At 34.1% G+C, this 15,356-nt stretch overlaps 1 protein-coding gene across 5 annotated transcripts in view; it reads left to right on the top strand.

Moving 5' to 3' along the window:
* The window catches only part of LOC129219703 (F-BAR domain only protein 2-like), an 88,950-nt gene extending 74,277 nt beyond the window's left edge, over window positions 1-14,673 (top strand). For all 5 annotated transcript variants that reach the window (XM_054853989.1, XM_054853988.1, XM_054853987.1 and 2 more), the window contains 3 exons: window positions 6,108-6,310; window positions 10,169-10,398; window positions 13,956-14,673. In XM_054853989.1, coding sequence (XP_054709964.1) covers window positions 6,108-6,310; window positions 10,169-10,398; window positions 13,956-14,002 — 480 coding nt within the window. In that variant the 3' untranslated portion in view covers window positions 14,003-14,673. The remainder of the gene's footprint in view (window positions 1-6,107; window positions 6,311-10,168; window positions 10,399-13,955) is intronic.
* The last annotated feature ends 683 nt before the right edge of the window (window positions 14,674-15,356 follow it).

Raw genomic sequence — 15,356 nt, 5'->3', positions numbered from 1 at the left:
ATGTTTTAAATCAAGATCTCGAGACGTTTGAATCGAGTGCTCGAGTAGTTCATTTTCTGAGCTTTTCCAAAATTGAATTGACTGCTATGGGGTGCCCACTAAAAGGGGGTGGGACATGGCACAGCCTGTGCAACTAAAATTTTTAGAGCCGATTTTTTGATAGGGTTTTTTTAATCTCATTTTCGGAAGGGGGAGGGGGTCCATGGCGCAGCCTGCGAAACCGAAATTTTTAGAAGCGGTTTTTTGAGAATTTTTTTTTAATCTCTTTTTGGGAGGGGGGGGGGGGGAGAGCTCTTTCTAGACGGATGCTCCGTAACATTTGAGAGGGTGCGCCATCGCCCTGTGAAAGGGGGGAGGTGGATTCCCTTGACTGCAGTTGAATTCCCGAGTTGTTTTGGCAGGGGTGCGCTCGAGATAGGAATGACATTTAGCCTACCATTTAGGGGTATAATAAGGGGTGAACCCTCCTGGCTTTTAGAAGTTTTAGGTTAAGTTAGGGGGGTATTGACACCCCCTTTTAGAAGGGGGATTAATATCACTCCCCCCAAATTCCATAAAAAATTCTAGTTTTTACATTTAAGTGGGTCTTGTTTTTTGTTGTTTTCCGATAAAATGAGCAGATACACCTTTTGTCCCCGTACCCTCCGGTAAAGTTCGAAATGCAAGCTTGTTTTAGGGGGTCGATTTGATAGATTTTAGTCTTCATTTTGGGGTTGCAATCCTTGGGGGATACAGGTTCGACTAGATTCCCTGTTAGCTTGTTAGAAACTAGGAGCTCGGCATTTGGGCAACTGAGTGATTTATTCGAACGGTTATGCATTTAAACTAATGATTTTCAGTTATCACGTGATTATTTCGAATGGTTTCGGGCTCCCAAACACAAAGTTAATAATGTAAATAAGTAGGGGAATAGTTGCTCTGCGCAAAAGTACTCATTCTTTCCTAGTTTATAGCTTTGCTTTTTTTTTTTGATGTTCTTGTTGAGAGTAGTTAAGTATATTTATCTGACTAATACATAAGGAGTGAGGGTAAAATATTTCTGATTGCGTTTTCCCGAGGATTGGGATTCCCGGCGCATTGAAAAGTGTACAAGTGTGGCTTGAAGTGCATTGAAGTTCATGATTTTTTTTTTCTTTCTTGATCCGCTCTTTTTTATTTTTCTTTTTCATTCGTCGACTTTAGGAATATGCAATAACAGTAAAAGTGTTTGGAGTGAAGTTGAAATGTTTCTGAGTGCATTAAAAAGAAATATTAAAGTTTGTCGTGCGGGTTTAATTTTAGCTTCCACTCTTCAGCCCAATTTTTAAATAAAAATTACATTTTATACAGATTGTTTTGTTTTTTTTTTTTGAAATTCCATATGCAAGATATTTGGGACTTCTTGTGTGCATAGCATTTATTTTCGCGTGGGTAGTTAAATTTAAGTATTTTGCTTGTTTCACTCGCTTATAGTTTCGTAAATGTTGATTAGTATATTATTTACTCAACTTAAAAATTTTCATTCAATTAATGTGCTGATTTTATGTGGTTTTTTTTTTTTTTTTTGTAAAGTTGAGGCAAAACTGCTGAAAATGCTCAGGCTCGCAACAGTCCATTTCGGAACTTAAGGTTCCGTAGCTACGTTTTATTTTCGGTGCGCTGGTCCTCAAAAAGGTTAAAATTGATTGTCAAGTTTCTCTGAAAAGCAGATTACGTATTCGGTTTTCAAATCATCAGAGATGCTCGATAACCGCGCATTCCACAACAAACAATATATTTTACAAGAGAGAGCGCGGGGGAGGGGGGGTAAATGGCTCAGACCGCGCCATTGAAGTTTTGAAGAGGAGAGGGTAACTTAAGCGGGCTTTAATTTATTTTAGGGGGTTCAACGTCGCATTTGAGGGATGAGTGTCATTGCCATGGGAGGGGGCACCACTGCATTATAAACACCTTGCGTTTAAACATTTCATAAACGTTTTAACATGGCTGCCACAGCGTTAACAATCGCTTTAAAACGTTTACTCAACGAAGTGTGCTCTCTTAGTAACCCCATTCGAAAAAAAGCAGAAGCAATTATTTAATTCAATAACTTTATAGAATGACAGGGGTGACACATTTGAGAAGCAATTATTTGACTCTAAAACCTTATAGAATGACAAGGAGGTCTGTCCGTCCCTGTGAGCAATGTTGCGCTTTTTATGACGATCCCCCCTCCCCCAAGAAACGATAATCCAAAAAAGGGCTAAGACTACATTAAATTTTCAATTACACGGTTTGTACCATACCGGTCAAGGGCGCCCATATGCAAAATTTTAAGGGGGGGGGGGCTCAGATATTTTCCCCATGGTTTAATAGGATATTTTCCCCATAGAAACCGATTTCAGTACAGATTAGAGTTATTAAAATTTGGCATTTTTAATAACTTATTGGTTCATTGCTGGAGAAGAAATGATTTTACATTTTTGCAAAAAAAAAAAGTACTGAAAGCAAGGATGTCCTAATTTCAAAGAAGGGGGAGGAGGCTTGAGCCCCCACTTGCCCCCCCCCTCCCCTATATGGAAGCCCTTTATACCGGTTTAATATATTTTTAAGTTCAACAACTCTCAAGTTTAAACCTGCTAGTGTCGCCCAACGACTTGCCCATATTATCATTATCTCTCACTTTTTAATAAAAATTGTACATACGTACGTATTTAATCTTAATAACTGTCAAGTTCAAAACAGTATGGAAAGCGTTTCTCTACCCTTTGCTTCAAGATTTCACCACCGGATCACACCAGGGGCGAATACAGAAAACCATTTGAAGGGGGGTGGGGATCATGCTGAAGAAAGTCCTCCCCCATGAACGAAATTCCTGTTTTAAGTACGAAAAAATTCTGAAACTTTTTTGGGGGGTCAATAAAAAGCCCAAATCGGTCAGGAATAAGGCACATAATTGGGGATAAACGTTGCAAATTAATTTCATAAGCAATAAAACAAAGTAGTAGTTCAAATATTTTCTTTGACAAATAATTGATGTATTGAAAAGATAAGATACTGTCATCGTCTGCATTTTATGCATAAATTATTTGAACACAATGTGTACGGATACTATTCTCGAGAGTTCGGGGGGGGGGGGGGAGGTCATGACCCCCACGACCCTCCATTGTATCCGCTACTCACACACCACATGTCCCTCAATAAATCCGCTCATATGATAGTTAACAATTTTCGTTCTAAAAATATCGTTTGATTATTAAGGAATCTGTCAATTATCGAAAATTCGAAGCCAAGCATTCAACTATTACCCCATTCGAATAAAGCAAGAGAAAAGCAATCATTCGATTTTAAAAATCATTCCAAATCTATCCATTCCAAAAGCAAAGGGCACCACCTATGAAGCTCTTCCCCCAAGAGCAATACCCCCAAAAGAGACAAAATTCCCTAAAAATTACAATCCTGCAGTTTAGGTCAAAACTCCTCCCCCCCCTCCCCTCTTATTTGCACCCATAGGAATGAATTACACGAGAAGTTAACCACTTGTTTTGTTAAGAAATAACTAAGTACCTTTGTGCCGAGAAGTAACATGAAATAACAAACGTTTTGTATCCCAAATATACAGAGTACTGCAGAAACGTGTTTTGGAGTTTTAAGGTAAACTTTTTTCAACAAAATAGTAAGCTTTTGCATATAAGGGGCCATTCCTTTGTTACGTATGGATGATTTTGGCCATTTTTGACCCCTTCCCCCAAGGGCGGATACAAGGGAGGGGCGATGGGGGCGATCGCCCCCTCCTTGAGCCGAGAAACTAGTACTTTCTTCAAGTATATTTTCGATATTAAAGTTCCAAAAACGCAATTTTACATAATCTTCGATGATGTTAGAAGAAAGGGAGCTATTCCGGAATTGAAGTTTTGAAAACGCAATCGTAGCTCATCTCTTATTACTCTGGGGGTAGGGACTAGAGCTTTCAATAGGACTTTTTTTGAAATTGAAGTTCTAAAATCTCAATTTTAGACGATCTTAGATGATAATTAGGGATAGGTTCAGTCTCACCCTGGATATGTTTTGAAAGAAACACAACTATAGGACACCTTTGTTTACATAAGGATAAGCGATGGGGTTCAGTACACTCCTTCGAAAATTAAGAGATTCAGGTTCCAAAGAGTGAACAGTAAAAAACAATCGCCCCCCTCCTTGAACATTTTCTGGATCCGCCCTTGCCTTCCCCCCATGTAAGGGTACGTAAGGTTTTTCAAACCCCTCCTCCTATTCTTAAGTAAGATTCCATTTCGGTTTTTCGAAATAATGAAATAACTAATCTAATATCACTGAAATCGAAATTTAATTCACTATTATTAAATTAAACCTTTTTGCGTGAAGAAATATTTACTAAAAAGTTGGAATCTAGACTGAATGTGTTTTCGACATTTTTTTGTATATGATGCAATAGTAGTTAAAAATAAAACATGTCATACATAGTACAATTCTTTTATTATGTTTTACATAATTAATTCTTCGTAAAACAAATAAAAAACAGTCATCCTAATACGTTTTTATTTTCCAGACGCAAATGAAACATCGGTTTGGAAAATACTGCGTAAGAATGCGTTTGAACCCTTCTCCCCCCCCCCCCCCCCCAAAGTATGTAGACATTTTTCCAACCCCACCCCCTCGGGACCCATACGTAATTAATGAATGGTCCGTAAAGACATCCAGTAATGTCCTTACATCCACAATCTCACTATTTTGCGTAGAAAAAAGGGTTCCTTGAAACCTCGAAACACGTGTCTGCAGTGATCTGTATATTTGGGCTCTCAAACGTTTGTTATTGCCTATTACACTTGTATCATTACCCAATCATATAGTCGAAGGTGAACGTAAGGGGGAAGACGTCCCCTCAGGTTTTCAACTTGAGTATTCCCCCTTTTTACCTGAACTATAATTTTAATGCCACTCAAGTCAGAACCTTATAAGTGCCTCCAACCTTTACTTCCACCACCGGGACACACAACACATGTCTCCCACAGACCCGTTCACGTGTTCATTCATTAACACCTTTCGCTCAAAACATATCATTAGACTACCAAGCATCCCCAAAGAATCATTTGATAATCAAGCATTCAATTATAACACTATTTGAATGAAACATTCGAAAGGCAATTATTTGATTGTAATACCATTCAGATCGCAAGGGTATCTATTCCTCAAGTGTGCTGGCACACTTTTTAAAATTAGGGATCCTCTCTCCTCCTCAAGAAAGACATTCCCTAAAAAAGTCTAACGTCCATTAGGAATTTCAATGGTGCAGTCTTAGCAATGACCCACCTCCCCTGTGGGCTCCTCAGCGCAGCCCGTCTTTCTGAGGGAAGGGTTAAAAGGTTTCAATGCAAATTTTTTCGGAAGACAGAAAAAAACCATGCTCATTCATAAGTAAAATCATTAACTTTTCAAAGCAAGCCCTTTGACCGCCTAAATGACGGATCCGTCCCTGCAACTAAAACACTTCAGAAGCAAGGGTGCCCACTCGCCCTGAGGTCAAGCCCCCCCCCCCACCCTCAATATCGCAGAGACCTCCCCCAACAAATGAGAAAAATACCCCTTAAAACACCCCCCCCCCTAAAAATGTCAATAGCACAGTCTGCACCATGACCCCCCCCCCCTCCATAGGTGGGCACCCTTGTCAGAAGTCAACTATATTGAGAGGTTCATTCGATTATCAAATCGATTGAAGAAATACACTGCTCGAGTGATTGCCATCTCGAGAACTCAACATCTCGAGAAGTCCAAAGCAAGAACTCGAGCAGTTGATCGCTCGAGTTCTCAGAAAGTGATAATCGAGAACTCGAGAAGTTCATCGCTTGAGAACTCGAAAAGTGATAATCGAGAACTCGAGAAGTTCCATCGCTCGAGAACTCGAAAAGTGATAATTGAGTACTCGAGAAGTTCATCGCTCGAGAACTCGAGAAGTGATCATCCAGAACTCGAGATACGATAATCGAGAACTGGTGGTAATCGAGTTCTCGAATGATCTTGAATAATCGAGTGATTCGATTATGAGAACTTGATTACGCCCATCACTACTTTTGACGTGTTATCAGAAATGGTTAATAGCATATTTATGAGTTTTAATTGTTTTGTTTTTGTAGATCAAAGCTCTACAAGGGGCCAAAAGCACACCGTTACACCTAGTGGCCTACTGGAAGTGTGCACCTTCTTCCACAGATCTCAGGATTGATTATAAATATAATCCTTCCTCTTTAGCTAGTGCTACTCCACTGACAAATGTGAACATCATTGTTCCTGTAAATGGAGGAGTCACTGATGTACAGTCAAAACCAAAAGTGCTTTGGTAAATATAATTGAATTAATTTGAAGTTTGATGCGTAAATGGACTATCTATGTGGCAGCAGTAATATTGATTAAATATTCAAATAAACAAGAAGTTTCGTCTAGAACTAAATGAGCCTACTTTCCCGTATACCCATATCTACTTTCTAGTATCTGATCAATGTTCTCAAAAATAGCTAAAATCGCAAATTGTTTCAAGCACAATTTTTTAATATTTTAAGCCAATTTCTAGGAATAAAATATGCCTTACTCATCTAAAGAATTAGATGCCTAAAAAAGAAAAAAAAACATAAAAGGAACAAATAAAACAGTAGCACCTTTTAAACAAAGCAGCAAAAACACTTTTTTCCATTAAAAAAAAAATCTTTAACCACTTTCAAAAAGAAAAAAAAATCTAAATTAATAAGCTCATTAAACTAAATACATAATATCAAAAAAAAAGTTTTCTTTTCCCCTGTTGCCAAAAAATTTATTGAATGAATTAATGTACTTTCCAAAACAAATAAAAGCAGTAAAATGTCTTCTTAAAAAAATAATTTTCAATGTCAAAAAAAAAAAAAATCTGCGCATATTTTAATGTAGAAACATAAAGGACTTCGAGTTTATCTGCTGAAAATTAAATACATAAATTTAAACTTTAGAGTGAAAATAAAAAAAAAGTCATATTTACAATAATTATTTCACAGTAAAAACCATGAAGTCGGAGTCAATCTCATTTCGGGATAAAAGAGTCAGATTCGACAGCTGAAGGCAATTAATTCAAGGACTCGAAGTTGTAATTGGTCATTTCCCTTAGAGTATGCAGCTCTTCCAATGTTTGTGGAGTCAGAATCTGACTTCTTGTGGGATAAAGGAGTTGGAGTCTAGTCTAAGAATCTGAAAAATTGTCGGGTAAAGGGGGTCGTAGTCAGATGCCCCAAAATTGTCGGAGTCAGGAGTTTGTTGTCAAGAGCTATTTCCACCAAAATTTGTTTGAAGTAAATCCGTCTTCAAGTGTGGGATCTACATTAACTTTCAGTTTCTCCGTAGGTGCTAATGTTAAGGGATTTGAACTGTTCAAAATTGAACGGAAAATTGTTCAAATCAAAAAATATTTTCTATACACGTTCTTTATCAAGAGCTTTTTTTCCTAACAAAGTTTTGTTTGAAGTAAATTCGCTGCTAAGTGTGGGGAATTTATATACCTTGAATTTCCCTGTAAGTGCTAATGTTAAGTTTTTTTGAGCTGTTCAAAATCGAATAAAAACTCGAACCAAAAAGTAAAATATGGAAATGAGGTGTCCTCGCCGAGATCTTTGGAACAAAAAAAAGTTTGTTCGAATCGGACTATTCATTAAAAGTTATTGGGGGGGGGGGGGGGGGGACAGACAGACGACAGGCATTTTTCCCCATCTCAATACCTTACTTTCCAATTTTTAATTTTTTGATATTTATTTAAATTTTTATTTATTTGTGTTTTTTTCTTTGTTTTTTTTCCCCCCGTCTTCTTTTTCTGACTTTTACTGGAAAACTAGGCTAAAAAAAAGATTTTCTTCAGCCTCAAAGCAACTGTTCATTAATTTAAAATTTGACTTATTTTTTACTTAATAATCTTTTATTTATAAAATCAAGTAATTTAATTCATAGAGTTCAACTCCTTATATTTAAATTACTTATTTAAAATCCTGTAAATATTTTATAATTGCTCTACTTAAATTTTATTTGTCTCAGTGTAATTATGTTTTAGTCTATTTTTTTATAATTTCGGAGCCAGCAGGTCTTTAATATTGTTTTCTGCTACAAACTACTAGTTGACTACAATAGCATGCCAAAAATATTATTTAAAGCTTTTCCTAAAGAAAGAAAGGATGTACAGAGGTGTGAAAATTATTAGAATAATTGCATTTTTTTTCAGTTTTTCTTGAATGAATTTGTATATACTTGCAATGATTCGTGAAGGATTATTTGTTTTGTTATTCTAATCATATTTTCACTCCTTTAGAGTAGTTTTGGAGACATTACTTTGTTAAATGTTAGCATTTATAAAAAAGAGAAACATTTGATCTAAAGTAATGAAATTGTTCGCATTGCATAAAGCATGTGTTTGATTAATAATTGAATTTGAAATACAATTTAAAAACTGTCAGCTTGCTGTGCTAATATTTTATATTCTTTCCTTGGGTTGGCATCAGTATTTTTTTTATTCCTAATGAAATTTTTTTTGAAGCTTTAATTAGTTAATAATTGGCAACTTTTTTTTTTCTCTTTTGTTAAAGAACTATTGCGTAATCATGAGCGAAAAAAGGGATATTTTTTTCTAGAAAACTAGCTGCAAAAAAGTGTCTCATCCAAGAAAATCACTATAATCAACAAGAAATCTCTAAAAGCTAAAAATTTTGCAAGCATCTGCGTGTATAATAAAAATATCTTTAAATTTCAAATGTAAATTTATAAGTTCCAGAGTAAGGAAATGCAGTAGGAAAATAAATTTATTGCAAAAACACAGAGAGAGAGAGAAATAAAATTATTTGATATTGCCAAAACTAACAGAAAAACAACTGATCATGAACTAAAAATGTCTCTATAAATGTATGGAGTAAATGCATGTGATTCTTCTATTCGTAGAAAACTCATCTCAGTTGAACTCTGCACTCTTTATCCTCGTAAAGAGGGCTAAAATCAAATTTGCTACGGCAAATAGACTTGCTTGGGTAGAAATTGTGCGTAAATTATTTACTAGTAATTGGAGCATGATGAGAAATATTAATTTTCCTTCAATTGTTCAGTAAATTCAGGTTGTTCAGTACTTTTCCTAAAATTAAATTTATGCATACTGACAAAAGATTCAGAACTGTTTGTAAATGTTTCCGAGTCGCATTACACAAACGGTTAAACACCACACCCAAGTTATAGATTGGAGCGCAATTTCCGATCAGAATGCTAGATGTTTAAGCATTGTAGAAGACATGAGGACCAAATACGAGCATGAAAAAGTGCTTAAACAAAGGTTTTATAGTTAAAAGTTTGGTTTCCAAACGGAGACTTCATATTCATGGATGATGGAATTTTGTGTCTTAAAGCTTTATCTGTAACCAAAATTTTGAATGCAAAAAAATATGTAGAAACACTTCCATGGCATGGACAGTCCAAATATGAGCCCAATAGAGAATATTTGAACTATTGTAAAGAAAAAATCAAAGAAGTAGAACTTCACAAACAAGAATTTGTCTCACAGAGGGACTCATTTAAACTTGGCACCATGACGAGGAAATACAAATTAATTGCTAAAAACTTATAAAAAGAATGCCTATACGGATCCTATCTTTATTAAAAAATAAGAGGATGCCCCCTCAATATATTAAATGTATCAACATTTTTAAAATAAAGTATTATTTCTTTAATATAACAAGGATTTACTATAAATTTCACAATTATTTTAATAATTTTCACACCTCTGTATATCTTCTATGGTCCTGTTCACATGGAGCTTCTGTAACCTGCTTATCACCACATTCCGAATTTTTACAGGTATAATATAGATCGGCTTTGAACTGGTGTTTCTCTGGGTTTCTACTTAATGCATTTTTTAGGCTTGTTTACGGTGCTGGTAAAACCACTTTCCATGGTGTATCACTGCTTTTCATATGTAAGCGAGTAAATTTACAACCTTTTTTTTTTTTTAACTGGAGCTAGGATATGCGGATTTAAAAGTGCCTTGTGAAGGGGGATAAAGTGTGCATAATACACACACGTATTTGAATTTTTGTTACAGCTTGGAGGGCAATTGCTTCCACCATGCTTCCTAAATTACATGTTTATGCCTGCCATCTGTATATTTCTTGTGCCTTGCAAATGTGCATTAAACATTTTTAAATTGCAGGAATAGTGATACAAGTCGAGCTGTTTGGAAAATTCCAGAACTATCACAGTCTTCTGATGGCGGAGGTCTTGGTTCCCTCAGAGCTCATTTTGATTTGAATTCTGGTCCCTCCACTGTCTGCGCATTGGCTGCCCAGTTTATTTGCAATAATTCATCCTTATCTGGAGCAGACTTTGAGCTGGTTGGCTTAGGTTATCGCTTATCATTAGTCAAGAAACAAATCATTGCTGGTGAGTAATTTTACGATTTTCAATTCTGGCACTTTTGTAGAATCTAAAAATATTTTTTCTGACGTTATTAGAGGACTGGATACACCACATTAATTTTTACGGTGATAGCACTCTCAAATTCCAAATTAAAAAGCCCAGAAAATAATCCCAGAAAATAAAAAAAATAATGAAAATCAATTGAATGTTACTAGATTTCATTTTTTTAAAAATGTTAATTTTCCAAACACATATGCTAGCAATACCTTGAATGCTTTTTTGAAAAATGTAACTTATCCTCCTCCTCAAAAAAAAAAGGCTGTGAAGGGGCTTGATTTTACTTAATTCCATGAGGAAAACATATTTTAATTGTATGTATCACTAAGAAAAAACCATTTAAAAATTATTGGTAATTTCTATGCTGAAGTAGTTGGCATCAGTTGACATAAAAATGCTTGCATTTTTTTTATAAATTTATACTTGTTGACTTGAAAGTCATACCTTAAAACAAAAATCCTGTACTTGATGAAATAGAGAGGACCTGAGAAACTACAGGAAAAGTACTGTTCAAAAACTTGACAATTTCAGACCATGTACGAAAATGGCACTGACAATAAACTATCACAAGATTATAAACTTTGTCTCTGGTGCCATTACATAGTTGTTGAAAATTAGAGTGAATGAATGCATCACTTTTTACAGTAGATGACTAATATAATTGAGGATGAATTGGAAAAAAATGATAAATTTAGACCTATACCTTTCCCACCTTCCCCAAAAAAAAAGTAAACTATTCTTTTATAAATTGATTTCATTAGTGGCTCTCCAAAAATCTTTAAGTATAGCAGCTTTTTAACATGTGTTTTGCATTTATTTATTTACTAGCGGTACCACACGGCTTTGCCCGTAGTAGAAAAATTAAAAGGTCATTTAGTTCGCCTGTATATTTACAAATAATGGATGATGAATTTTTCGCCAATTTGCAATGGTCATTTGCTCGCCCATATTATGGTTCCACATTATGATAATTTTGTAATTTACTCACCCACATTATTATAATTTGCTCGGTAAAATATTCTTAAAATTGGAATATAAAAAGAACAAAATCAAATTTTTGAAAAATTGCTTCGAGTGCACACTAGGGTGGGCTGAAAAAAGAATATTTTCGATAAACAACTTCTAATAGCAAAAAAAAAGTTGTGTATTGTCATCTTAAACATGGGAAAAATAATTTAAAAAATTAATATTTTTGTCTTCAGATTGTGCATTGGCAGCTAAGTTTGAAAAAAAAAAAGATAAAAAATGGTCATTTTTCAAATATCTTTATAAAAATCCAAATGTTCAAAATTTTTGTTCTAATACCGTTTACATGCTTCCTTTAATACTCTTTTCATAAAAACCTTTCAAAGTATTTACATTCCTTTGAAGTTTTTAGTTCGCGCATAAGCCGAAAAGTTACGTGAAATTAACCAAAAATCAACGTTTTTAGCTTTTTTTTTTTGCATATAGCAGTATTTCTTCTTTTAGATCCCAGTTATATATATTTTTACGATAAATGTGCACTGAACAGCTGTTGACTGGAAATGCAATTGTATTTTATTGCATTAGCAACCCAGAACCTACCACTAGTAGGTGGTTGCACTTTGGTTCCACCCTGCTATGCACAAAAAGAATAGTTATTTACAGGACTTATATATTTGTAAAGTAACTTACATTTACAATAACTATATTACTCTAAACAATTTTCCATGTTTCGATCAAGGTTTGAAATTCGACTTACGACTCAATGTTGGAATTGATGTCTGCGAATGTAGAGTTTTTCACATAAATCCATCTCTTGCATCAAATGAATTTGTCTCACTTCAAACGAATTTCTACAGATTAACAGACCAGTTCCACAATCCTTTTACTTGCCCAAATGTGATATGGAAATTTTAAGAAAGCATACTTAAGCAAATGTATAGTTTCTAGAAATGATAAAATATCCTTGTTTGTTACATCATCACTGAAGTGGACGAAAGTAAACGTGATGATCAATTGATTAACTTATAATTCGAAGTTTCAAATCTTAATATTGGTGGAAGAAATTTTCTTGTAGCTATAGAAGTTTTTCTTGATGGGTAATCTTTTGTGTTGTATACCCTACTGTAATCCAATTCCTTTATGTTTTGAATTTATTCCACTGCCATGAACAATGACAGTTTCTCAAATATAGCAAAGTAAGCATTTCTTTGAACAACCACCGGATCCACAATGTTAGAAGATCATCAAGCACTTGACGTTTGTAACTTTAAATAAGTGTATAGGTCCATGTTGGAAGTTTGTTCTTTTCTTTAAATTTAATTTGCGAATGTCTTCATTCCATAAGTAGTTTAATTTGAAAAAATGCAGCCCCAGTACTCCGTTAGCATGCGTTAACGAATGCTAATGATTGAAAAGTCTTGGTTTTGGGAGATTTTTCCTTTCTGCATTACATTGACAATATCCATCAAACATACTTTTGCTCGCTTTTTAAGTCGGTTTTTAAAACGTTGATTTCTTCCAACCGGGTTCTATCCAAGTTAATAATATCTAATTATACAAAAACAGTTAAATCTTTATCCATAGTTCAGTGTTCCCCTTTTACACTCTGGCTGTTGAAGGGAGTTTTAAGCTTGTTAGTGAGTTGGTAGATTGGGTATTCTAAAATACGACACGATGTGGATTAATGTGAAAAACTTAATGCTCGCGATCATCAATGCCAAAATTGAAACTCAAGTCCAGCTTCAAACCTTTATCCAAATGTAGAAACTTCTTTAAAATAATATAGTTATTGGGAATGTAAATTTTTTAACAAATGTATAAGTTCTGTAAATAACTAGTCTCTTGGAAATTGCAGGGGTGTACACAAAGTTTAACTTCCTACTTGTGGTGGTGCCAGGGTTGTTAATGCAATAAAATGTTACATTGCATTTCCAACAAAGAGTTGTATACTGCACATTTATTGTAAAAAAAATATAACTGGAATCTGAAAGAAAAAATTCTACAATGTGCAGAACAAGCTAAAAATTTCAGTTTTTTGTTTATTTCACGAAACAGTTCGGCTTATGTGTGAACGGAAAACTGTAATGGAATGTAAATATTTTCAATGAAGCATTTAAATGACATCAGAAAAAAACTTTTAAACATTTGGCTTTTCATAAAAATATTTGAAAAATGGACCATTTTGTACCCTTTTCTCAAACTTTGCAGCCAGTGCTCGATCTGAAGACATAAATATTAATTTTCTAAATTATTTTTCCCATGTTTAGGATGTCAATACACAACTTCTTTTGCCAATAGAAGTTGCTTATTGAAAATTTCCTTTTTTGGCCCACCCTAGTGCACACCCCCATGCTAAACTAATTTTGTGCCAAATTTCATGAAATCGGCCGAACGGTCTAGGCGCTATGCGCATCACAGAGATCCAGACAGAAAGACATTTAGCTTTGGAATGGGTGGTGTTTTGTTTCTGGAAGTATTTTCCTTAAAAAAAAATATTATTTTGATGTTTCTCATTGAAGAAATGTAAGTTCTTTGAATGTTTTTTAAATCTTTTGCAGGCAAATACTTGTGTGAATCAGATCCTGTGACTAACAACTACACATAAAACTTTTTGGTTACAGTCATCTGTATAATCATTCCATTGGTATAAGCAGCTTATGCTCTGTTTACATAAGTTCCCTCAGGACTGCATTTTGGCCAGATGCAATTGTTGACCAAAAGGCTTTGAAGCTTTGATATGTTTCGTTTTTGTTGTCAATAGTTATGTTACCTGTTTTTGTTTCCTTGTAACTCTGAAGGTTAATTTGCATTTTTCAGAAAGCCATTAAATTTTTATTAGATTTCGTGTTTTATTCAACCAGTAAAAATCTGTTTATAACATAACCTGCTATAACAGTAATAAGGAATATGTACATACATTGCATATTTAATTACTTGTATTTTATTAATATTTATGTTTTTAGGCCCTAATGTTTGAGATCTTAAAATGTTTTTAACCATTCTATACTTTGTTTAATTATTGAAAGAAACTGTTATTCCTCAAATTGATTATATTATTGTTGAACTTTTAGTTATTTCATTTGAGAATTTTTTATTAGCTATTTTAAAATGTTTTTCATGTGAACAAATGAGAAAAATATTAAAAATTTTTTGTGTGCATGAATTAGAGTACAATATTTTTTATCTAGAATTCTTTGTAATTCATATTTTGCTTGTTTATTTGGAAATAGCAAAATCATACTGGACTAAATCATGCTTTTGACTGTGTGTCCCCCCCCCCCCCCCCCAAAAAAAAGAAAGAAAACCCCTAATTTAATAAAATTTTCTTCTCTTGAGATTCTTTAGTTTTGATCTAAAAGTACAGTAAACCCTCACAAAGTGACTGCTTGTGAAGCCTGCAAAAAAAAAAAAAAAAAAAAAAAAAAAAATGAAATTTAATAGAATGAAATTTTACCTGTCTTTTTTAATCCTAAATTTATGTTCATTATGCAGCCACCTTCATTAATTCTCTCTCCAAACAATCACATTTTCCTCATCTGAAAATCATTATTTTCTTCTTTCCTGTTAATCAGACTCATTTGAATTCATGAATAGCAAATAGATGTTGACAGTTTTTACCTGTAAAAATTGATCACTAAATATGGTTCGTTTGCTCAGATAATTTATGCCGTAAGATGTTTTCTGTACAGAACTTTAAATGAATTTTAACATTTAAATTCCTTTTGATTTTTATTTGTAATATAAACATTTTTTTGAATTTTTAATCATCCTTTATTTGACAACTACCTCCCTAACTAACTAAATTTTGGCAGCACAGGAATGTGTCACTTTTAAGAGGCTTTAATGTACTTATTCTTATTTATTTCATCAAGAATCAAGATTGAAGTTCCTAAGTTATTTATAAAGTGAAGTATGTTAGTTTTGAATCTAAAACTTTATTAGTGTTTTTGTCTCTTATC

Source organism: Uloborus diversus, chromosome 4 (genome assembly GCF_026930045.1).
Source record: "Uloborus diversus isolate 005 chromosome 4, Udiv.v.3.1, whole genome shotgun sequence".
NCBI classification, from domain to species: domain Eukaryota; kingdom Metazoa; phylum Arthropoda; class Arachnida; order Araneae; family Uloboridae; genus Uloborus; species Uloborus diversus.
The sequence above is the reverse complement of the archived record's forward strand: the minus strand, read 5'-3'. Positions and strand labels throughout refer to the sequence as shown.